A 26,402-nucleotide genomic window follows, 5' to 3' on the forward strand; every position below is an offset into this window, starting at 1 on the left:
CTTTATTTTATACTTTATTTGGAAACGGTCTCACTAAGTAGCTGACGCTGGTTTCAAACCTGTGCGATCCTCCTGTCTTAGCCTCCCAAATGCGGGGATTACAAGCATGCGCCACCACGCCTGTCTAGGCAAGCTGTTTTATATTCTCATGTACATGAAACAGAATTTATAAAAAATCAAGCTGTTTACTAAAGGCCATGCAACTGGTAAGTAATAGAAATAAGGTTCAAATTTGGGCCAAACTCTATGCACAGTATTTCAAGTCAGTATACTAGACTTTACTTCAAAATTTAAAAGAAGCTGGGTGTGGTGGCGCACACTTGTAATCCCAGCATTTGGGAGGCTGAGACAGGATAATCATGGTTCGAGGACAGCTTCAGCTACTTAGTAAGGCCCTTTGCAACTCAGTGAGACCCTGTTTCAAAATGAAGAATAAAAGCCAGGTGTGGTGGCGCACGCTTGTAATCCCCGCGCTTGGGAGGTGGAGACAGGAGGATCGAGCAGATTCGAAGCCAGCCCTGCTGGATTAAGAGACCCTGTTTCCAAATTTTAAAAAGTATAAAAAAAATAAAGAATAGAAAAATTAAGGCTGGGGATGTAGAATGCTCCTGGGTTCCATCCCCAGTACTGAAAAAAAAAAATTAAAGGAATAAAGAAAAATGATTTCCGAGCTATAGCACCAGCAAAGCCCAGATGGAGCTTCACCTGTGTCCCCATCACTGAGTACCACAATGTCCAGGATGAGGCGCACACTCCGCAATCTGGATTAGATAGTGCAGACAACACAGATCAGTATCAAACCTTAAAGAGACATCCACATGGCGGTAAGGAAGTCTGCAGGAAGGAAGCCACTTAGGTAGCTGGTGGACAATAGAAATTCGAAAGCCCGGCATGGTGGCACACACTTGTAAATCCCAGTACTTGAGAGGCTGAGACAGGAAGATCACACAGGTTCAAAGCCAGCTCAGAACTTAGTGAGACCCTGTTTCCAAATAAAATATAAAATAGGTCTAGGAATATAGCCCAGAGGTAGAAGACCCCTGGGTTTCATCCCCAGTACCTCCAAAAAAAAAAAAAAAAATAGAATTAGAATCTCTCTAATTCAATCAAGGATCTAATCCAGAGAGATGATGCTGCAATGGGAAAATATTTCAAAGAAATGGAATTTGATGACAAATTAGATAAGTGAATTTTTAAAAATCCAATGGACTCCACTCAAGTTTTGGATGGCTGGGCTGAGGGTTGGGGAATCACAGGGTTATGAACACTTCGTGTGCATATGTGTGGTACTGGTAATTGAACTCAAGAGCATTCTGCCTCTGAGGTATACCCCAGCCCTATTTTTTCTATTGAAACAGGGTCTCTTGTTAAGTTGCTAAATTGCATGTTCCACCCAACTCAGCTCTATAAAACACTTTTAAGACTGTTTGGGCCAGGTGTGTTGGTCCACACTTGTAATCCCAGTGCTTGGGAGGCTGAGTCAGGAGGATCACAGGTTTGAAGCTAGCCTCAGCGGTGTGGCTCTCAGAAACTCAGCAAGATCCCATTTCCAAATAAAAAATAAAATAGGTCTGGGGCTGTAGCCTGGAGGTAGAAGGCCCATGGATTCTATACCCAATGCCACACACACACACACACACGACTGGGGCAAACTAAGACAACTTACCACTTTGTCTAAATTCAGGCCCCTAGAATTTGGGTCACGCCCAATGGCCCAGAGCAGGCAGTCAACATCTGGAATCGTGGTCACAGTGGGCTTCCTACTAGGAACTGCAGTAAGCACAGAGAGTTCCAAGCCTGAGGAAGTCCTTTTCACCTCCTTGACCTGTTGGCAAATAAATGTGTTATATGTGCATGGCAAAGAGAGGGGGTAGGTGAGGAGGAAAGCAAATAAAAAGGACACTAGAATGTTTAACATTCTAAAAAATCCCAGCCAGGCCTGGTGGTGCCGGCTTGCACCACTTGACAGACTGACAAAGGAGGATCACAGGTTCAAGGGCAGCCTCAGCTTTTTTTTTTTTTTGGTGGTACTGGGGTTCCTGGAAGCTTTTCTACCTCTGGGCTACACTCCCAGACCTATTTTATTTTTGGAAACAGGGTCTCTTACACCAGCGCGGCTGGCTTCGAACCTGCGCGATCCTCTGTCTCCGCCTCCCAAGCACAGGGATTATAAGCGTGCGCCACCACGCCCGGCAGCCTCAGCTTTTGAGTGAGGCTTTTCACAACTTAGTGAGACCCTGTTTCAAAATAAAAGAATAAAAAATAGGGCTGGGGTTGTGGCTCAGAGGTAGAATGTCTCTGGGTCCAATTCCCAGTACTGAAAAAAGAAATAATAAAATAAAATGGGTTTTAGCTAAGTTGTTGAGGGCCTCACTAAATTTCTGGGGCTGTCCTCAAACCTTCTATCCTCCTGTCTCAGACTCTTAACTACTGGGACTATATGCATGTGCCACCATGCCCAACCAATTTTTTATTTTCATGTAAATCTGCCAGGTTTCTTATCTCTTACATCTTGATTTTGTTAATGGGGGGGGGGGAGAACTGGATTGAACCTAGGGCATTTTACCTCCAAGCTACAATCCCAGACCTATTTTTTATTCTTTATTTTGAAACAAGGTGGAGGGCCTAAGTAGCTGAGGCTAGTTACAAATCTGTGATTTTCCTCTCTCAGCCTCCCAAGTACTGGGATTACAAGCATGTGCTACTGTGCCTGGCTTTATTAATGTATTAATGTGAAATGCAGCTTTAAAAAATGGAGCTAGGTGTGGTGGTGTATGGTTATAATCCCAGCATTCGGGAGGCTGAGGCAGGAGGACTGGGGTTCACAGCCATCGACACCAACTTAGTGAGGCCCATTGCAACTCAGTGAGACCCCATTTCAAAATAAGAGAATAAAAAATAGGGCTAGGGGTGTTGCTGAGAGGTATAATGCCCTTGAGTTTCATCTCCAGTGCTGAAAAAAAAAAAAAAGAAAAAAAAAATAGGGCTGGGGGTAGTAGTATATGCTTGCAATCCTAATACATGGGAGACTGAAATTAGAGGATCATGGGTTTGTGGACAGCCTCAGCTACTTAGTGAGGCCCTCCAAAACTTAATGAGACACTGTTTCATAAACCGGGCGTGGTGGCGCACGCTTGTAATCCCCGCACTTGGAGGGTGGAGACAGGAGGATCGCACAGGTTCAAAGCCAGCCTCAGCTACTTAGTGAGGCTCTCAGCAACTTAGCAAGACCCTGTTTCCAAATAAAATATAAAAAAGGTCTGGGAGTATAGCCCGGAGGTAGAAAGCCTCTGTGTTCCACCCAAGTACCACCAAAAAAAAAAAAAGAAACACTGTTTTAAGATAAAATCAGGCTGGGGGTGTAGCTTGGAGGTAGAATGCCCCTGGGTTCCATCCCCAGTAATGCAAAAAAAGAAAAAAAGAAAAGATAGAAAACTACAAACAGAACAAACAAAATCTAACTGGGTGAGGTAAAAAAACAAAACGTATGAGCCAGCCATGGTGGTGCATACTTGTAATTTCAGCATTTGGTAGGCTAAGACAGGAGGATCTCCTTTGTTGGACAGCCTCAGCTACTTAGTGAGGCTCTTTGCAACTCAGTGAGACGCTGTTTCAAAATAGAAAATTAAAAAATAGGGCTGGGTGTAGCTCAGAAGTAGAATGTCCCTGGGTTCTATCCTCAGTACCACAAAACAAAAACAAAACAAAATAATAAATATGCAGCTCTAGGGCCTTGGCACATATACCTGAGAGTTCTTCAGGACCTCCACGCCAGCATTCTCCAGTTCTTCAGTGCAGTTGGAACTGATCAGTGAATCAAAATTTCTAAGTACCTGTGTATAGGCAGCAGAGGGATAGGTGATGGGAAAGAAAGAAAACTTGATTAAAGACATGCCACCAAGCCAGGCGTAGTGGCACAAACTTGTAATCCCAGTACTGGGGAGGCTGAGACAGGATGATGGTGCAGGTTCAAAGCCAGCCTCAGCAACTTAATGAGACCCTGTTTCCATATATGTCACCACCAACATCTGTACTCTATATGACTTTGTCAGCTCCTGTTTTAAAGTTACCAAAAAATAAATAAATAAAAAGAATAGTAAACTGAGTACAATGGTGCATGTCTGTAATCCCAGCTCCTCAGGAGGCAGGAGGATTACGAATTCAAAGCCAATCTCAGTGACTTAGCGAGCCCGTCTTAAAAAAAAAAAAAAGGGTTGGGGATGTATCTCAGTGGTAGAGCATCCCCAGTACTGCAAAAAATGACAATAATAAAAATAAAAGACAATTTATTTTATTTTATTTTTTCATATTTATTTTTAATTGGTGCACTGTATTCATACATCATAGTGGGATACATACTTTTGTAGACATACATGCACACATTGCCCAGTCAGCCCCCACCCGATCCCCACCCCGTTCTCTCCTTATCCCCCCCTCCTATGCTTGGCTTAGTAGTTGACATCTAGTATTATAGCAATTTATCCAAAATTAAAAATGATAATCTCACATAACAGTTTCATTTGTCTGATACCAAGCTTTTGATGACTTAAAGATAACATTTCAATATTTCTTTTGGCTTTCTTTCTTACCAGAGAATCTATTTTTTTCTATTTTTTAGGTGAAACTATCATATATTTATATATTTATTTTTCAGAAAAAAAAATCTATCCTAATATGGAATATGAACTCTAGGTACCCACATCGATCTTGAAAAAGAACAAAGCTAGAAGATATATGTTTTCTGATTTCAAACCATATAAAACTACAATAATTGAAACAGTGTAGTACTATTCTAAAGGCAGATATATAAACCATTGGAGTTAAATAAAAGCCTAGACCTAAATTCTTCCCTATATTGTCGTTATTTTTGACAAGGTTTCCACGAACATTTTGGTGGTAGAAATAATAATCTTTTAACTAAATGTTGTTGAAAATAATAATTACATGGAAAAGAATAAAATTGGACCCTTACCTAATCCCATATACAAATATTAACTCAAAATAGTTAAAAGACCTAAATATAAATCTTAAGACTATAAACTTTTAGGAGAAAATCTGGGTCATAAAACCTCACAACATTGAAATTGGCAGTGATTTCTTGGTTATGATTTCAATGGCACAGGCAACAGAAGAGTTCACAAACTCCCTAAAAAATAAAAAACATATTGTATATCCAAAGACAATGTAAACAGAGTTAACAGTTACTAATAGAATGGGATAAAATATTTCCAAATGCTATATCTGAAGGTATATTAATATTCCAACTAGAAATCCTAAAAATTAACAACAATAAAGGCAAACAATACCCTTTAGAGATAGGTAAAAGACTAACATAAATAATGACTCTCCACAGATAACCAATCTTAGTTGTCTGTTGGATGGAAAATCTTGTTTCTCTAGTTCTGATGTGTGTTACCTATTTCTTCTTTGTAGTTAATCTCTTTGAGTATTTTCTCTAGTGCTGGTTTTGAAGACAAAAATTCCTTCAGTTTCTGTTTGTCATGGAAGCTTCTTATTTCTCCATCTAATTTGATAGAAAGTTTTGCTGGGTAGGAAATTTTTGGCTGGAAGTTGTTTTCTTTCAAAATTGGGAATATGTTACTCCAAGCCCTTCTGGCTCTCATAACTTGGTTTGGGAAGTCTGGAGTGAATCTAATTGGTTTGCCTCTGAATGTCACTTGGCCCTTTGCTTTTGTTGCCTTTAAGATTCTCTGCTTGGCTTCCACATTGGTCATTTTGACAATTATGTGGCGTGGGGATCCTCTTCTCCGATCCTGTCTAAAGGGAGTTCTATAAGTTTCCTGGACCTGCGTATCGACCTCTTGCTCTATGTCTGGAAAATTTCTGCTATTACTTCCTTGAAGAGATTGTTGATCCCTTTGGTTTCACTTTCTTTTCCCTCCTCTATTCCAATTATTCTTAGGTTAGCTCTCTTAAAATGGGCCCATATTTCTTCAATATCAGATTCCTGCTGTCGGATATTTTTTCCTAGATTAGAAACTATGCGTTCATTTTTGGAATGATCATCTTCTAAGAGCAAGATTCTGTTCTCCATGTGTTCTAATCGGTTGTTTGTGCTTTGAATTGAGGCCTTTACTTCATTAATTGCATCCTTTATCTTTTTTTGGCTCTCTCTGAGTTCTTTTTGAAGCACCTCTATTATTTCTACAGTTATTTTCCTGATTTGATCTTCTAGAAATCTCTGATTTTCTGTTTTATCGGGTTCTGATGTTGTGGGGTTGTGAGCATTCATTGCTCCAGTATTATTCCTCTTTCCCATGATTTAGGAAGTTTGTGCCTTCTCTGGGTTCTTCCCTGGGGTCACTATGACTTCACTTAAGGTGCTCTGGATCTCGAGTCAGTAGTATCTCAGACCCCACTACTCCTTTACTGGGTTGTATCACAGAGTCTCCGACCCAGAGAGTCGATAGAGGCTGCTTTAGACCGTGGGGGGTGCCAGGTTGCACGTTCTCCTATGGTGTGATATCACTGCCACCGCCCTTCTCCCACTGGGTCAAGTCCCAGTGAGTACAGTACTGGGATTTCTCCGCTGTGGCCCGCAATTTGACTCACTGTTCTTGAGTACGCAGATGTAGCTGTAGTGAATTCGGTGCTGCTGCCGCCGGTGGCAATATGGCGCCGCTGCTACGCCCTCGGCTGTTGGGCTGGCGTTTTTTTTTTTCTTGGTTTTGATTTCCACTCTGAATCCCTGCAGCGTGTGCTGAACTCAGACACTGAGAGCTTTAGATGTCCTCTGCGCCGAGAAATCCCGCCTGGCTGTTCCGCAGCGGCTCTCCTCGGCTTGCTGTGGCCGTCCCGTGAATTCGCCGGCAGTATGGCGCTGCTGCCGCGTCTGCCGCGTCCTCGGGCTTGAGGATCTCCTCTGTGGCTCTGTTCTCAGTCCGCTTTCTCTCTGGAGCCTGGTGATTTTTTTGTTTCTCTGGTGATGTTGTTTTCTGGCTTTGAAAGGCGCTGATTTTGTGGTAATGGATATTTGTTGTTAGCGGGGCTCTTAAGCCCCGCTTTTCTCGGTCGCCATCTTCCCGGAAGTCTTTCAAAAGACAATTTAAAAATGAAGAAGAAAGCCAGGCATGGTGGCGCACGCTTGTTATCCCTGCGCTTGGAAGGCTGAGACAGGAGGATCACACAAGTTCAAAGCCAGCATCAGCTACTCAGTGAGGCTCTCAGCAACTTAGTGAGACCCTGTTTCCAAAAAAAAAAAAAATTATATATATATATATATATAATTTTTTTTATATATATATATATATATATGGGTCTGGGAGTATAGCTCGGAGGTAGAAAGCCCCTGAGTTCCACCCCCAGTACAACCAAAAGAATAAAAAATAAAACGAAGAAGAAATAACATCAAGGAAGCAGAAGGGGAAAGGAAAGGACTTACTCTGTCGTGTCGTATCACCAGTGACGTCTTGGAGCCCAGGGCCGAGAGGATCCCGGCTATCTCCACAGCAATGTAACCTGCACCCACAATGACGCTGCGCCTAAAATCAAAGCAGAGGCTTCACGTTGTAACATAAACTCACTCTGGAATAAATTTAGATTCACAGAAAAGTTGCAATGATAATATGAGATTTCTCTTAGGCTCTTTGCTCAGTTTTCTCTAAAGTTAACATTTTGTATAACCATGGTACATTTGTCAAAACTAAGAAACTGACATTAAGCGAGACATGGTAGCATACACCTCTAACCCCAGCACTTGGGACTGCGGGATGAGGACACATCCTTTCCTAGGGTTTCGATGTGTGGTAAAAAAGAAAAACACTTGGGAAGGAAAAAGGAAACCTTCCTCCGATTCCTTCCACAGGCAAAGTACCCATGTTGTGAGTCCAGCCCTTCACAGGCCTTACTGTCCAGATGGAGGATGAAGCAAGAACCCAAAAGGATACAAGCCAAAAGTGATGGCTCTCATCCTACAACCTGGAGTGTAAAAAGAGAAGTTTCTATACAGTTCAAAACCTAAAAAACAAGCCAGGTGCAGTGTCACACGCTTGTAATCCCAGCATTCAGGAGACTGAGACTGGGTTCAAAGCCAGCCTCAGCTACTTAGTGAGGCCCTTTACAACTCAGTGAGACCTGGTTTCAAAATAAAAAATAAAAAATAGGGTTGGGGGTGTAGCTCGGAGGTAGAGTGCCCCTGGGTTCCATCCCCAGTCACACACACACACACACACACACACACACACACACCCCTAAAAAACCTAAGAAACAGCTTTTCTTTCCTCTCATTCCTAACAATATGCTAATCTCATTTCCTTTTTTTTTTTTTTTTGGTGGTAATAGGGATTGAACCCAGGGGCATTCTACGTCTGAGCTACACTGCAACTATTTTTGTTTTTGTTTTGAAGCAGGGCCTTGCTAGGCTGCTGAGAGTCTCACTACTTGCTGAGGCTGGTCTTGAACGTGCTATCCTCCTGTCTCCGTCTCCTAAATACTGTCCCAAATAGAGATTACAGTCATGCACCAACACATCTGGCTTCTCTTTTCTTTCCTTTTTCTTTTGCGGTACTGAGGATTGAATCTAGGAGCATTCTACCTCTGAGCTAGACCCCCCAGCCCTACTCCTTCCTTCCTTTCCTTCTTTCTTTATGGTACTAGGGATGTAACCCAGGCGCATTCTACCTCACAGCCCTACTCCTTCTTTCTCTTTCTTTCTTTCTTTCTTTCTTTCTTTCTTTCTTTCTTTCTTTCTTTCTTTCTTTCTTTCTTTTTCTTTCTCTTTCTTGTACTAGGGATGGAACCCAGGGGCATTCTACCTCCAAGCTACATGCCCAGCCCGATTTTTTATTTTGAAACAGAATCTCACTAAGTTGTGGAGGGCCTCACTAAGTAGCTGAGGCTGGCCATGCATCCAGATCATCCTGTTTCAGCCTCCCAAGTACTGGGATTCAAGAGTGCACCACCATGCCCGGCTTTCTCCTTTCTGTAGGTCTTCTTTCTTGCTTTTCTCCTTCCTTCTACCCACCTCTCTTCCATCCCCAAACATGTATTCTTTAAGTCCTATGCTGTACCAGGCATTGTACTAGTCAAGCTGGGGGATGGTCCTTGCCCCAGAGTTAGTCAAGGAGGATGTCCTCAGTCAGTCCTTGCAGGGCAGAGCTCAGGAAAGGCTGCAGATTCCTGAACGATGATAGCTCTTGCAGGGGCTGGGGAAGCAGTCCAAGGAGAAAGCACATACAAGAAACGGAGAAGCAACACGGCTTCATCAGAGAACTTCAAGGAACTTGGGGCCTCTGCTTAATTCCCAGGGGCACCTTACTGCTCCCACCTGCCAACGAAGTCTCCCCTGGAAATGATCTTTTGTGCTGCCAGATCCCCAAAGCACTGGTTTTTATCCTCAGTGTGGCCCTCAGGGCTACTTACTTACAGCCTTCTACAGGTTCATGCTTCCTATATTCAAGCATTAGTCTTCTGAGGATAAAATAGAATCCTAAGCCAGACGTGGTGGCGCACGCTTATAATCCCCGCACTTGGGAGGCTGAGACAGGAGGATCACACAGATTCAAAGCCAGCCTCAGCTACTTAGTGAGGCTCTCAGCAACGTAGTGAGACCGTTTCCAAATAAAATATAAAATAGGTCTGGGAGGATAGCCTGGAGGTAGAAAGCCCCTGGGTTCCACCCCTAGTGTACCACCAAAAAACAAGGAAACAAACAACAACAACAAAAAAAAAAAAAAACTTTAACAATGATAAAGGAGCTTTTTTTTTTTTTTTTTGGTACTGGGATAGTACCCAGGGACTTTCTACCTCCAGGCTACACTCCCAGACCTATTTTATATTTTATTTGGAAATAGGGTCTCATTAGGTTACTGAGAGTCTCACTAAGCTACTGAGGTTGGCTTTGAACCTGTGTGATAATGGAACCTTATAAGAGAGCCTTTTTTTTTTTTTTTTTTTTTTTAGATGGTACTGGGGATTGAACCCGGGGGATTACAAGCCTGCATCACCACACCCAACTGTTTTGTTTTTTTGAGACAGGGTCTTTCCATGTTGCCTAGGCTAGCCTCAAAATCCTGGGCTCAAGCCATCCTCCTGACTCAACCTCATGAGCAGCTAACCTCATAACCACAGGTGTGTGTCACCATGCCCAGATCAACTGTTTAATGTTCCTGTGCTCCCAAAACCTTTTGTTTATAACATGCACAAATTCATTCATTAAACTTGTACTCATGTCAATAAAAGTTAAGTAGATGATTTAAAAATGTCTAATGGACAGAAACTTGGTAAGTCTAGAATGAATTATAGCATCTGAATATGGTGAATCATGAGCAGGCTTTTGGATACGCGCTCACATGCCTATCATTCAACAAGTCAGTATTATTACGGAGGAAGGCTGTTCTCCAATACTCTTCCATACCCTGAGAGCAAATCTAAGAAGACTGTATGCTTTTCAAACCTTTTGAAAGTCAGAAGATAGCCTGGTCTAAATATCCTGGGGTATTTTCACTAAAGCTACAGAACTGCACTGCAGCCTTCTTAGCATTTATTAACTACGGCCCTAGGTCACTTAAGGTAAAGGTGGATTGTTAGTCACCAATCATCCTTTGTAAAAGTGTGGCTTATGACCTCACACCGGATTGGCAACAGCTGCTGAAGAAGCAGAAGACTAAATACTAACTACAGAGACAGGGCAACTCAGGGAAGACAGAGGCCAGATTCTGAGCCACAAAGTCACTGGCTTGCTATTGCTTAGTCTCTTAGCATAAAGAATCCCCCTCTAAGGCGTGGTGGCGCACACCTGTAATCCCCACGCTTGGGAGGCTGAGACAGGAGGATCACACAGGTTCGAAGCCAGCCTCAGCTACTTAGTGAGGCTCTCAGCAACTTAGTGAGACCCTGTTTCCAAATAAAATATAAAAACGATCTGGGGGTATAGCCTGGAGGTAGAAAGCCTCTGGGTTCCACCCCCAGTACCACCAAAAAAAAAAAGAAAAAAAAAGAATCCCCCTCTAATCCTAAAATCCTGCACGTGCAGCAACTGAAAATGAGAGAAATGATCTTCCTCACTTTTCTTCCCTCTATAAATCTTCCTCACTTTTCTTCCCTCTATAAATCTAAATTCAAGTATAATCTCAGTACTTGGGAGGCTGACACAGGAGGATTGAAGGTTTGAGGACAGTTCCAGAAAGTAGTGAGTCTCTCAGTAACTTAATAAGACCATTTTTCAAAACAAAATATAAGAGACAGGTGTGGGGGTACACACTTGTAATCCCAGTACCTAGGGGCTGATACAGGAGAATCCAGGTTCATGGCCAGCCTCAGCTACTTAGTGAGGCCCTGCTCAACCTGTTTCAGAATAAGAATAAGCCGGGCATGGTGGCGCACACTTGTACTCCCAGCATTTGGGAGGCTGAAACTGGAGGATTGTGGTTCAGGGTCAGCCTCAGCTACTTAGTGAGGCTCTCTGGAACTTAGTGAGACCCTGTTTCAAAATAAAGAATAAAAAATAGGGCAGGGGTGTAGCTCTGGGGTCAAATGCCTCTAGGTTCCATCCCCAGACCCGCAAAAAAAAAAAAATTAAAATAAAATAAAGAATAAAAAAATAGAGCTGGACATGGTGGCATACACTTGTAATCCCAAGCATTTGGAAGGCTGAGACAGGAGGATCACAGTTCACAGACAGCCTCAGCTACTTAATGAGGCCCTTTGCAAATCAGTGAGACCCTAGTTCAAAATAAAAAATAAAAAATAGGACTGGAGGTATAGCTTAGAAGTAGAAGGACCCTGGGTTCCATTCCCAGTTCCACAAAAAAAAAAAAAAAGTAGCCATGTGTGGTGGCATACACTTGTAATCCCATAATTTGGGAGGCTGAGACAGGAGGATGGAGGTTCATGGACAGCCTCAGCTACATAGGCCATTTGTAACTCAACCCTGTTTCAAAATAAAGAATAAGAGATAGGACTTCTGGGAAGATGGCGACCGAGAAAAGCAGGGTTTAAGAGCCCCGCTAACAACCAGTCTCCATTACCACAAAATCAGCGCCTTTCATAGCCAGAAAACACCATCACCAGAGAAACAAAAAAATCACCAGGCTCCAGAGAGAAAGCGGACTGAGAACAGAGCTCAGAGTCACAGAGGAGATAACCGGCCTCACGCCCGAGAACGCGGCAGCAGCGCCATATTGCCGGCGGCAGCGGCAAATTCACCAGACGGCTACAGCAAGCCGAGGTGAGCCGCTGCGGAACAGCCAGGCGGGATTTCTCGCTGCAGGTAAAATCTAAAGCACCCAGTGGCTGAGTTCAGCACACGCCGCAGGGATTCAGAGTGGAAATCAAAACCAAGAAGAAATACGCCAGCCTCACGGCCGAGGGCGTAGCAGCGGCGCCATATTGCCACCGGCGGCAGCAGCAGAGAATTCACCGAATCCAGTACAGCTACATCTGCGTACTCACAAACAGTGAGTCAAATTGTGGGCCACAGAGGAGAAATCCCAGTACTGTACTCACTGGGACTTGACCCAGTGGGGGAGTGGCGGTGGCAGAGATATCACACCATAGGAGAACTTGCAACCTGGCACCCCCCACGGTCTAAAGCAGCCTCTATCGACTCTCTGGGTCGGAGACTCTGTGATACAACCCAGTAAAGGAGTAGTGGGGTCTGAGATACTACAGACTCGAGATCCAGAACCCCTTAAGTGAAGTCATAGTGACCCAAGGGAAGAACCCAGAGAAGGCACAAACTTCCGAAATCATGGGAAAGAGGAATAATACTGGAGCAATGAATGCCCACAACCCCACAACATCAGAACCCGATAAAACAGAAAATCAGAGATTTCTAGAAGATCAAATCAGGAAAATAACTGTAGAAATAATAGAGGTGCTTCAAAAAGAACTCAGAGAGAGCCAAAAAAAGATAAAGGATGCAATTAATGAAGTAAAGGCCTCAATTCAAAGCACAAACAACCGATTAGACCACATGGAGAACAGTCTCGCTCTTAGAAGATGATCATTCCAAAAATGAACACATAGTTTCTAATCTAGGAAAAAATATCCGACATCAGGAATCTGACATTGAAGAAATATGGGCCCATTTTAAGAGAGCTAACCTAAGAATAATTAGAATAGAGGAGGGAAAAGAAAGTGAAACCAAAGGGATCAACAATCTCTTCAAGGAAGTAATAGCAGAAAATTTTCCAAACATAGAGCAAGAGGTCGATACGCAGGTCCAGGAAACTTATAGAACTCCCTTTAGACAGGATCGGAGAAGAGGATCCCCACGCCACAGAATTGTCAAAATGACCAATGTGGAAGCCAAGCAGAGAATCTTAAAGGCAACAAAAGCAAAGGGCCAAGTGACATTCAGAGGCAAACCAATTAGAATCACTCCAGACTTCCCAAACCAAGTTATGAGAGCCAGAAGGGCTTGGAGTAACATATACCAAACTCTGAAAGAAAACAACTTCCAGCCAAAAATTTCCTACCCAGCAAAACTTTCTATCAAATTAGATGGAGTAATAAGAAGCTTCCATGACAAACAGAAACTGAAGGAATTTTTGTCTTCAAAACCAGCACTAGAGAAAACACTCAAAGAGATTAACTACAAAGAAGAAATAGGTAACACACAGAACCAGAGAAACAAGATTTTCCATCCAACAGACAACTAAGATTGGTTATCTGTGGAGATTCATTACTTATGTTAGTCTTTTACCTATCTCTAAATGGTATTGTTTGCCTTTATTGTTGTTAATTTTTAGGATTTCTAGTTGGAATATTAATATACCTTCAGATATAGCATTTGGAAATATTTTATCCCATTCTATTAGTTACTGTTAACTCTGTTTACATTGTCTTTGGATATACAATATTTTTTTCTATTTTTTAGGGAGTTTGTATACTCTTCTGTTGCCTGTGCCATTGAAATCATATCCAAGAAATCACTGCCAATTTCAATGTTGTGAGGTTTTATGACCCAGATTTTCTCCTAAAAGTTTATAGTCTTAAGATTTATATTTAGGTCTTTTATCTAGTTTGAGTTAATATTTGTATATGGGATTAGGGAAGGGTCCAACTTTATTCTTTTCCATGTAATTATTATGTTTCAACAATATCTGCCTTTAGAATAGTACTACACTGTTTCAATTATTGTAGCTTTATATGGTTTGAAATCAGAAAATATATATCTTCTAGCTTTGTTCTTTTTCAAGATCGTTTTGGGTATCTAGAGTCCATATTCCATATTAGGATAGAGTTTTTTTCTGAAAAATAAATATATAAATATATGATAGTTTCACCTAAAAAAATAGAAAAAAAAATTCTCTGGTAAGAAAGAAAGTAAAAAGAAATATTGAAATGTTATCTTTAAGTCATCAAAAGCTTGGTATCAGACAAATGAAACTGTTATGTGAGATTATCATTTTTAATTTTGGATAAATTGCTATAATACTAGATGTCAACCACTAAGCCAAGCATGGGAGGGAGGGATGGGAAGAGAATGGGGTGGGGATCGGGTGGGGGCTGACTGTGCGATGTGTGCATGTATGTCTACAAAAGTTTGTATTCCACTATGATGTATGAATACAGTGCACCAATAAAAAATAAAATAAAATAAAAACAATATTAAATCTTCAAAAAAAAAAAAAAGAAATAGGCTGGGGGTATAGCTAGGAGATAGAATGCCCCTGGATTCCATCTTCATTACCACAAAAATAAAATAAAATAGAATATACAAAACAACAACAACAACAAAAAAATTGGGCTGGAGTTGTAACTTGGCAGTAGAATGCTCCTGGGTTCAATCCCCAGCACATAATAAATAAATAAATAAATAAATAAATAAATAAAGGTTTGAAGCCAGGTGTGGTGGTGCACGCTTGTAATCCCAGTACTTGGGAGGCTGAGATAAAAGAATTGCAGGTTCAAAGCCAGCCTCAGCAACTTATTGAGGCCCTCTACAACTTAGCAAAATCCTGTTTCAAAATAAAAATAAGCCGGGTGTGGTGGCACACAATTGTAATCCCAGCATTTGAGAGGCTGAAAGAGAAGGAACACAGTTCGCGGACAGCCTCAGCTACTTTGTGAGGGAGGCCCTTTGTATCTCAGTGAGACCCAGTTTCAAAATAAAGAATAAAAAAATAGGGCTGGGGGTGTTGCTCAAAGGTAGAATGCCCTTTCCATCCCTAGTACATCAAAGAAAAAAAAGTAGAAAACAAAAACACAAACAGAACAATATAAAAAATGCATTTGGGGGAGACTCATAGAGCCTTCTGGGTTTTTTGTTTGTTTTGTTTTTATTTTTATTTTTTTTTTTGGTGGTACTGGGGTTCCTGGAAGCCCTCCTTCCTCCGGGCTACACTCCCTGACCTTTTATATTTTTGAAACAGGGTCTCTTACGCCAGCACGGCTGGCTTCGAACCTGCGCGATCCTCCTGTCTCCGCCTCCCAAGCGCGGGGATTAGAAGCGTGCGCCACCACGCCCGGCTTGTTTTGTTTTTTGTTTTGTGACACTGGGAATTGAACCAGTGGCACTGAGCATTCTATCTCTGAGGTACCCCTCCAGCCCTATGGTGTGTGTGTGCGTGTGTGTGTGTGTATATGTGTGTGTGTTTATGTATACATATATATGTATAATATATTTAGATATGTGTATAATATATATATTATACACATATTATACATAATATGTTTATAATATATATTTGTATAATATGTGTATACATAATATACACATATTATACAAATATATATATATATATTTTTTGTTTGTTTGTTTGTTTGGTTGGTTGGTTTTGTTTTTTTTTTGCAGTACTGGGAATGGAACCCAGGGGCATCCTACCCCCAGCCCTATTTTTTAGTCTTTTTTTTTTTTTTTTTTGGTGGGTCTGGGGATGGAACCCAGGGGCATTCGACCTCTGAGCTATAGCCCCTTCCCTATTTTTCTATTCTTTATTTTGAAACTGGGTCTCATTGAGTTGTGGAGGGCCTCACTAAGTAGCTGAAGCTGGCCACAAACTGCAATCCTCCTGCCTCAGCCTCCTGAATGCTGGGATTACAAGCATGCACCACCACGCCCAGCTTTTTTTATTCTTTATTTTGAAACAGGATCTCACTGAACTGCGGAGGCCCCTATTAAGTAGCTGAGGCTGGCCACAAACTGCGATCCTCCTGCCTCAGCCTCCTGAATACTGGGATTGTAAGTGTGTGCCACCACACCCAGCTATTTTTTGTTTTAAAACAAAGTCTGAAGCCGGGCGTGGTGGCACACGCTTGTAATTCCCACGCTTGGGAGGCTGAGATAGGAGGATCGCAGTTTTGAAGCCAGCCTCAGCTATATTTAGTGAGGCTCTCAGCAACTTAGTGAGACCCTGTTCCTGAATAAAATATAAAAAAATAGGTCTAGGAGTATAGCCCAGAGGTAGAAAGTCTCTGGGTTCCACCCCCAGTACCACCAAAACAATAAAAAACAGAGTCTGTCTAGGTTGATGAGTCTTACTACTTCCTGAGGTTGTCCCAGAACCTGTGATCCTCCTGTCTCAGCCTTCCCAGTACCGGGATTATAGGTGTGCATCACCATGCCTGGTTTGAGCCTTCTATTATGAAGTCCTCTTTGCACTAGCTACTTTGAAAAATGCAGATTCGGGACTTCCGGGAAGATGGCGACCGAGAAAAGCGGGGCTTAAGAGCCCGCTAACAACCAATCTCTATTACCACAAAACCAGCGCCTTTCATAGCCAGAAAACACCATCACCAGAGAAACAAAAAAATCACCAGCCCCAGAGAGAAGGGGGTCTCATAACGGAGCTCAGAGCCACAGAGGAGATACACCAGACTCACGGCCGAGGAAGCAGCAGCAGCGCCTTACTGCTGGTGGCAGCGCGAGCTCACTGGACAGCTCCAGACCAATGCACTCAACAGCCCACCAGGCTCCAGAGAGGAGCGGCGGACAGCGAGTTGAGGTGAGACGCTGCAGAAGAGCCCGGACAGTGAGCCGAGGTGAGCCGCTGCGGAAGAGCCCGGACAGCGAGCCGAGGTGAGCCGTTGTGGAAGAGCCCAGCGGGATTCTGCAGATTTTTCGGCGCAGGGAGCATCTAAAGCTCCCAGTGGCTGGGCTCAGCACACGCTGCAGGGACTCAGAGCAGAGCTCAAAAACAAAGAATACGCCAGCCTCACGGCCGAGGGCGTGGCAGCGGCGCCATATTGCCACCAGCGGCAGCAGCAGCTCCATCTGCGTATTCAACAACAGTGAGTCAAATTGCGGGCCCCAGAGGAGAAATCCCAGTAGTGACTCCAAGGGACCTGACCCAGTGGGGGAGTGGCAGTAGCAGAGATATCACACCATAGGAGAACGCGCAACCTGGCAACCCCCCCATAGTCTAAAGCAGCCTCTATTGACTCCCTGGGTCTGAGACTTTGAGATACAACCCAGTAAAGGAGTAGTGGTGACTGAGATACCACAGACTCGAGATCCAGAGCACCTTAAGTGAAGTCGTAGTGACCCAAGGGAAGAACCCAGAGAAGGCACAAACTCCCGAAATCATGGGAAAGAGGAATAACAATGGAGCAATGAACGCCCACAATCCCACAACATCAGAACCCGATAAAACAGAAATTCAGAGATTTCTAGATCAAATCAGGAAAATAACTGTAGAAATAGTAGAGGTGTTTCAAAAAGAATTCAGAGAGGGCCAAAAAGAGATAAAGGATGCAATTAATGAAGTAAAGGCCTCAATTCAAAATACAAACAACCACCGGGTGTGGTGGCGCACGCTTGTAATCCCCGCGCTTGGGAGGCAGAGACAGGAGGATCACGCAGGTTCGAAGCCAGTCACGCGCGCTGGCTTAGGAGACCCTGTTTCCAAATAAAAATATAAAATAGGTCTGGGAGTGTAGCCCGGAGGTAGAAGGGCTTCCAGGAACCCTGGTACCATCAAAAAAAAAAAAAAAAAAAAAAAACAAAGTACAAACAACCGATTAGACCACATGGAGAATAGAATCTCGCTCCTAGAAGATGAACAATCCAAAAATGAACGCATAGTTTCTAATCTAGAAAAATATCCGACAGCAGGAATCTGACATTGAAGAAATATGGGCCCATTTTAAGAGAGCTAACCTAAGAATAATTGGAATAGAGGAGGTAAAAGAAGGTGAAACCAAAGGGATCAACAATCTCTTCAAGGAAGTAATAGCAGAAAATTTTCCAAACATAGAGCAAGAGGTCGATACACAGGTCCAGGAAACTTATAGAACTCCCTTTAGACAGGATCGGAGAAGAGGATCCCACGCCACAGAATTGTCAAAATGACCAATGTGGAAGCCAAGCAGAGAATCTTAAAGGCAACAAAAACAAAGGGCCAAGTGACATTCAGAGGTAAACCAATTAGAATTACTCTAGACTTCCCAAACCAAGTCATGAGAGCCAGAAGGGCTTGGAGTAACATATACCAAACTCTGAAAGAAAACAACTTCCAGCCAAAAATTTCCTACCCAGCAAAACTTTCTATCAAATTAGATGGAGAAATAAGAAGCTTCCATGACAAACAGAAACTGAAGGAATTTTTGTCTTCAAAACCAGCACTAGAGAAAACACTCAAAGAGATTAACTACAAAGAAGAAATAGGTAACACACAGAACCAGAGAAACAAGATTTTCCATCCAACAGACAACTAAGATTGGTTATCTGTGGAGATTCATTACTTATGTTAGTCTTTTACCTATCTCTAAATTGTATTGTTTGCTTTTATTGTTGTTAATTTTTAGTATTTCTAGTTGGCATATTAATATAACTTCAGATATAGCATTTGGAAATATTTTATCCCATTCTATCAGTAACTTTTAACTCTGTTTACATTGTCTTTGGATATAAAATATTTTATTTTTTAGGGAGTTTGTATACCCTTTTGTTGCCTGTGCCACTGAAATCCTATCCAAGAAATCACTGCCAATTTCAATGTTGTGAGGTTTTATGACCCAGATTTACTTCTAAAAGTTTATAAGTATTAAGATTTATATTTAGGTCTTTTATCTATTTTGAGTTAATATTTGTATATGGTGTTAGGTAAGGGTCCAATTTTATTCTTTTTCATGTAATTATTATTTTTCAACAATATTTAGTTAAAAGATTATTATTTTCTCCACCAAATGTTCGTTAAAACCTTGTGAAAAATAACTTGACAATATATGAAAGAATATATCTCTAGGCTTTTATTTAACTCCAACGGTTTATATATCTGCCTTTAGAACAGTACTACACTGTTTCAATTATTGTAGCTTTATATGGTTTGAAATTAGAAAATATATATCTTCTAGCTTTGTTCTTTTTCGAGATCGTTTTGGGTATCTAGAGTCCATTTTCCATATTAGGATAGATTTTTTCTGAAAAATAAATATATAAATATATGATAGTTTCACCTAAAAAAAAGAAAAAAAAATTATTCTCTGGTAAGAAAGAAAGCAAAAAGAAATATTGAAATGTTATCTTTAAGTTATCAAAAGCTTGGTATCAGACAAATGAAACTTATGTGAGATTATCATTTTTAATTTTGGATAAATTGCTATAATACTAGATGTCAACCACTAAGCCAAGCATGAGAAGGAGGGATGGGAAGGGATTGGGGTGGGGATCGGGTGGGGGCTGACTGGGCAATGTGTGCATATATGTCTACAAAAGTTTTTTGTATCCCACTATGATGTATGAATACAGTGCACCAATAAAAAATTAAAAAAAAAAAAAGAAAAATGCAGATTCGATTACTTTAGACACCTTATTACTTGGTGCCATATCAAGCTGAAAAAAGGAGAAAGTTTTAGGGCTTTAGTAAGGCTTCTTCAACACTACCCTATATTTGATTTGGGTTCTAAACATTTTGCAGTGGCCTCTGGTTTTTGGCATGAGGGCTCTGAGGGATATATGGAAGGATACTAGTGAGGAGGTACCCTAAGTCAGAAAAAGAGAAGAGGTAGGAGAATTTAATTAAGAAAATGCCTCTAATTGGTTATGTGTGGGGCAGAGGAGGGGAGAGGTCCCTAGGAGTGATGGAGGATGAATGAACCACTGAGGTGAGGGCAAGTCTGCTTACCTAGGCAATTCTTCCAGTTGAAAAAATCCATCACTGGTTATTCCTAGGCTGGCACCTGTATAGAAAAATACAATACAGATTACGCAAGACTGTGCTTTCCCTGGTAAAATGGGCACGTTTCATGCAAGAGCCAAACATTTTTATCAGCCCAAACACTGTTTCCTCAGTCTCCATTTGGGAAACAGCTAAATCTTCCTTGAGTCATTTTTAATTTCTCTCTAGAGAAATTATTAAATTTCTAATTACTGCTGGGTGTGGTGGCGCACGCTTGTAATCCCAGCACTTGGGAGGCAGAGACAGGAGGATCGCGCAGGTTCGAAGCCAGCCACACTGGCTTAAGAGACCCTGTTTCCAAAAATAAAAAGTATAAAATAGGTCTGGGAGTGTAGCCCAGAGGTAGAAGAGCTTCCAGGAACCCCAGTACCACCAAAAAAAATAAAAATTAAAAAAAAAAAATATTCTGAAGAAGGCAGGCATGGTGGTACATGCCTGTAATCCCAGCATCCCTAGAGGCCGAAGTAGGAGAATACAAAGTACAAGGCCAGCCTGGGCAATTTAGCTAGATCCCATCTCAAAATAAAAACCAAACCCCTGGGTACTGCAAGAAAAAAGAAAAAGAAAAAGAAAATCCTCTAAAGAACACAGACCTCAGTTCTCATGAGCAAAGTGCAGGCTGTTGCACCATCCCACCCTAAGCAGAGGTCAGAAGCCCTGACTCAGTCTTGGCCCTCTTCACTCTGGCGTTTCCTCCAGCATTCATACATTACTGTGGAGGCCCTCCAAATGCATAGCTCCAGCTCTGATTTCCTCTCCAAATTCCAATTCCATCTCTCTAGCTGCCAGTGTTTCAAATTTTACATTTTTTCAAAATTTTGGAGTATTTGCAAATATCTGAGATATCTTAGGATATGGCCCAAGTTGAAATATAGAATTCTTTTATGTTTCATGTATCTCTTATATGAATAGCCTGAAGGCAATTATGCAACTTTTTTTTTTTTTTTTTTTTGGTGGTACTGAGGTTCCTGGAAACCTTTCTACCTCTGGGCTATACTCTTAGACCCATTTTTATATTTTTATTTGGAAACAGGGTCTCTTAAACCAGCGAGGCTGGCTTTGAACCTGCATGATCCTCCTGTCTCTGCCTCCCAAGCATGGGGATTACAAGCGTGCGCCACCACGCCCAGTTCAATTACGCAATATTTAAAAAATTTTTTTGTTTGGTTTTGTCTTGTGGTACTAGGGATGAAACCCAGGGGCAATCTACCTCTGAGCTATATCCCCAGCCCTATTTTTTCTTATTTTTCTTTTTTTGTGTGTGTGGTACTGGGGATGGAATCCAGGGGGATTCTACCTCTGAGCTACCTCAAACCCTATATTTTAGTTTTTATTTTGAAAGAGTCTCACTGAGTTGCAAAGGACTTCACTAAGTAGCTGAGGCTGTCTGCAAACCTCAATCTTCCTGTCTCAGCCTCGCGAGTACTGGGATTTAAAGTGTGAGCCACCACATCCTGCTTAATGTACTATGTTTTACCGAATCTTAAGCACCATGATCACAGAGGTGATGAAATTGTTTTTAAAACATACCCTGTACAGTGCCCGACTCTTCCTCCTCTGTGTCTTTTATGCCTGTTGTCTTTTGTCCCTGGCACTGGAGCAAGGGCTCAGTGCAAACACTAATTTAGAACCATATTCTCACCTCCTGCACAGTAACTGCAATAACTTTCTATCTGGTTTACTTGCTACATCTATGTTCTTTGCCTTTCAAGTAACTCTAAGATTCGTTTCTCAGCAACTTAGACCCTACTTCCAAATAAAGTATAAAAAAAAAAATAGGTCTGGGAGTATAGCTGGGAGGTAGAAAAACCCCTGGGTTCCACCCCCAGTACCACACACACACACAAAATTAATATTTAGATCTTGTCACTGTTCTGTTTATAAGCCAATAATTATATGCCATGATCAGCATAAATTTAGAGATGTCTCTACTTGTCTTGATGAGTTTCCCACAACTTGGCACCAACCCATTTCCAGTCTTAGCTCAAAGCATTTGCTTCAAGAATTTCAGTTCCAGGCATGGTGGCTCATGCTTATAATCCCAGTACTTGGGAGGCTGAGACAGGAGGATGGTGCAGGTTTGAAGCTAGCCTCAGCTACTTAGTGAGGCTCTCAGCAACTTAGTGAGACCCTGTTTCCAAAATATAACATAGGTTTGGGAGTAGCCCAGAACTAGAAAGCCCCTGGGTCCCATTCCCAGCAAAACACACACACACACACACACACACACACACACACACACACACACAATTTCAGTTCTAGAAAAACTGGATTAATTGGCTGAATGTCCTCCAAAGAGACATGTCACCGAGTTTTCTGATCCTTCTTTTCCTTAGCACATAATGCTCAATTTGGGAGCCCCCTTCCTAGAAGGCTTCTTGGTTCATGCCAACCCATCAATCTGTCCTGCCACTGAGCATCTCAAGCAATACTCCCTGGCAATCCTGCCTCAGACAATTTACTTGGTGACTGCATTTGTTTTGTTTTTGCTTTTTATTCATGTGTGTGGCACTAGGGACTAAACCCAGAGTCTTTCTACCTCCAAGCTGTACCCAAGCCCTTTTTAATATATATATATATATTTTTTTAGTTTTGAAAAAGAAGCCGGGCATGATGGAGGATGCTTGTGATCCCAGCATTCGGGAGGCTGAGACTGAGGATCCTGGTTTGTGGACAGCCTCAGCTACTTAGGGAGGCCCTCTCCTCTGCAACTTAGTGAGACTCTGTTTCAAAATAAAGAACCAAAAAACCAAAAAAAGGCAGGGAGTGTAGCTCGGAGGCCAAATGCCCCTGGGTTCCAAACCCACCAAAAAAAAAAAAAGAAAGAAAGAAAGAAAAAGAATCTTGCTAAGCTGCTGCACTCAAACCTGGGATCCTCCTGCCTCAGCCTCCCAAGTTCTGGGATTACAAGCATATGCCACCACGCCCAGCTTAATTATTCTTAAAGGTATATTTTCAAAAAGTTTAAAGGTAAGGCAGAAGGTGTAGATCCGCAGTAGAGTATATGCCTAGCATTCATGAGGCCCGGTGTTCAATCCCCAACACATGCATATACAAATAACAATTATCACCCAAGCATGGTGGCACACACTTGTAGTCCCAGTATTTGGGAGGCTAAGACAAGAGGATCATGGTTCATGGACAGCCTCAGCTACTTAGTGAGGTCCTTTACAACTCTGTGAAACTCTGTTTTAAAATAAAGAATAAAAAATAGGTCTGGGGGTGTAACTCAGAGGTAGAATGCCCCTGGGTTCCATCCCCAGTACTACTATATATAAATGTAATACACACACACACACACACACACACACACACACAATAGAAGCCAGACGTGGTGGCACATGCTTGCAATCCCAGCATTTGGGAGGCTGGGACAGGAGGATGGTATTTCGCAGTCAGCTTCAGCTACTTTGTGAGGCCCCTTGCAACTCAGTGAGACCCTGTTTCAAAATAAAGTATAAAATATAGGGCTGGGGATGTAGCTCGGTGGTAAAATGCTCCTGGGTTCTATCCCCAGTACTGCAAAAAAAAAAAAAAGGTACAACAGAGCTGGGCTGTAATCCCAGTACTTGGAAGGAGGCTAAGACAGGTGAATCACAGGTTTAAGGACAGCCTCAGCAAGTAGTGAGACTCTCATCAACCTAGTGAGACCCTGTTTCCAAACAAATAAAATTGGACTGGGAGGTATAGCTCGAAGATAGAATGCCTCTGGGTTCAATCCCTAGTACCACACACACACACAAAAAAAGTCTAACAGAATATATAGTGAAACAGATAGTGAGAGTGATAATACATCAAGAGGCAGGACTCTTTCCAACCCTACAACTCAAGTCCTCTCCATGAAAGCAATCATCATTAAAGGGTTTTCTTTTTATGGTGGTACTAAGGATTAAACCTAGAGGCTAAGACAGGAAGATTGCAAGTTTAAGGACAACCTCAGCATGTAGTGAGACTCTCATCAATCTAGTGAGACCCTGTTTCCAAGTAAAATAAAATAGGTCTGAGGGTATAGCTTGGAGATAGATTATCCCTGGATTCAATCTCCAGTACCATAAAAAGTAAGCAATAAAAAAAATATTCCCAGATAAACTATTTTTGTATGTGTGGTTCTGGAGATTGAACTCAGAGGCCTTCTACTTGTGAGCTACACTCCAGCTTTTTTTTTTTGGGGGGGGGGGCAGGTCTGGGGATGGAACCCAGGGGCATTCAACCTCCAAGCTACACCCCCTGCCCTATTTTTTTGTTTGTTTTTGTGGGTCTGGGGATGGAACCCAGGGGCATTTGACCTCCGAGCTACACCCCCTGCCCTATTTTTTATTCTTCATTTTGAAACCGGGTCTCACTGAGTTGCAGAGGGCCTCACTAAGTAGTTGAGGCTGTCCGCGAACCGTGATCCTCCAGGTCTCAGCTTCCCAAATGCTGGGATTACAAGCGTGCGCCACCACGCCCAGCTCCCCTGCCCTATTTTTTATCTTTATTTTGAAACCGGGTCTCACTGAGTTGCAGAGGGCCTCACTAATTAGCTGAGGCTGTCTGTGAACCACGATCCTCCAGTCTCAGCCTCCCAAATGCTGGGATTACAAGTGTGCGCCACCATGCCTGGCTCTTATCTTATTTTTTATTTGGCAACAGAATCTTGCTGAGTTGCTGAGGCTTGCTTCAAACCTGTGATCCTCCTGTCTCAACCTCCCAAGTCTGGGATTAGAGGCCTGTTCCAACTAAATTTTAAATTACTTGAAAATGGCATCTTTGTATCCTTTACAATGATTGTTCACCTTTGGGGGGTCAATCATGGACACTGTGTGTGTGTGTGTGTGTGTGTGTGTGTGTGTGTGTGTGTGTGTGTGTGTTACTAGAGATGGAACCCAGGGGGCATTCTACCTCTGAGCTACACCCTCAGCCCTACTTTTTATTCTTTATTTTGAAACAGGGTCTCACTGAGTTGCAGAGACCCTCACTAAGTAGCTTAGGCTGTCCTTGAACCCAGATACTCCTGTCACAGCCTCCCAAAGTCATGAACACTTTTTAAAACTGATGACAGCCAAGTGTGGTGGAGCAGACTTGTATCCCAGTACTTAGGAGGCTGAGACAGGAAGACTACAGGTTTGAGGACAGCCTCAGCAAATAGTGAGACTTTTATTATCCTAGCGAGATTCTGTTTAATAATAAAATAGGACTGAGAGTGTAGCTTAGAGATAGAATGTCCCTGCATTCAATCCCTGGTACCATTAATTAATTAATTAATTAACAATAGAATAAAAGTAAAATAGGGCTGGGGGTGTAACTTGAAGAGAGAATGCCCCTGGATTCAATCCCCAGTAACAAAAACAAAAACAAAAAACTGATGACAATTTATGAATGCTCTTGAGAAGAATGTATATGTACCTACATAGTCAAAATGTTCCATGTACATTCAGTATGGGTCACATGAAGCCAATCCATTGAGCACATAAAGTATAAATTAAGCTTACCACCCACAAATACCTTTTTTTTTTTTTTTTTTTTGTGGGTCTGGGGATGGAACCCAGGGGCATTTGACCTTCAAGCTACACCCCCTGCCCTATTTTTTATTCTTTTTATTTTGAAACCGGGTCTCACCGAGTTGCAGAGGGCCTAAGTAACTGAGGCTGTCCACGAACCTCGATCCTCCAGGTCTCAGCCTCCCAAATGTTGGGATTACAAGCGTGCCCACCACGCCCGGCTCACAAATACCTTTTAACCTCATTATGGAAATTGTTTCTTTTCACTTTGTGTGTGTGTGTGTGTGTGTGTGTGTGTGTGTGTGTGTGTGTGTGTGTTCCTAGGGATTGAACCCAGTGGTATCTACCTCTGAGCTATATTCTCAGTCCTATTTTATTATTATTGTTGTGTTTTTTTTTTTTTATTTTGAAACAGGGTCTTCCTAGGTTGCTAAGAGTCTCACTATGCTGCTGAAGTTGGCCTCAAACCTATGGTTCTCAGCCTCCCAAGTACTGGAATTACAGGCGTGAGCCACCATGCCTGGTTGGACATTGTTTCTTTTTTTTTTTTGCAGGTCTGGGGATGGAACTCAAGGGCATTTGATCTCTAAGCAACACCTCCTTCCCTATTTTTTATTCTTTATTTTGAAACAGGGTCTCAATGAATTGCAAAGACCCTCACTGAGTACCTGAGGCTGGCTGCAAACCGTGATCCTCCTGTTTTAGCTTCCCAAATGCTGGGATTACAAGCGTGCGCCACCACGCCCGGCTGGACATTGTTTCTTATGAAAGAATATGGCATTATATTTGTCCCTAGACCTTAGCCTATGCATGTATAAAATACAAAGGTAAAGCCGGG

At 42.2% G+C, this 26,402-nt stretch overlaps 1 protein-coding gene across 4 annotated transcripts in view; it reads right to left on the bottom strand.

Moving 5' to 3' along the window:
* Positions 1-26,402, bottom strand: part of GSR (glutathione-disulfide reductase) — a gene marked incomplete at both ends in the record, with an annotated part of 60,213 nt that overhangs the window by 12,441 nt on the left and 21,370 nt on the right. The window contains 4 exons of one of the 4 annotated variants that reach the window (XM_080710167.1): positions 1,667-1,825; positions 3,747-3,833; positions 7,403-7,502; positions 20,031-20,085. In XM_080710167.1, the coding sequence (XP_080566293.1) occupies positions 1,667-1,825; positions 3,747-3,833; positions 7,403-7,502; positions 20,031-20,085 (401 nt within the window). The remainder of the gene's footprint in view (positions 1-1,666; positions 1,826-3,746; positions 3,834-7,402; positions 7,503-20,030; positions 20,086-26,402) is intronic. The other 3 variants (XM_080710168.1, XM_080710169.1, XM_080710170.1) reach the window with 3 other exon arrangements.

The sequence above is a fragment of the Muscardinus avellanarius genome (assembly GCF_963383645.1).
Source record: "Muscardinus avellanarius genome assembly, chromosome: 14".
Taxonomy (NCBI): Eukaryota; Metazoa; Chordata; class Mammalia; order Rodentia; family Gliridae; genus Muscardinus; species Muscardinus avellanarius.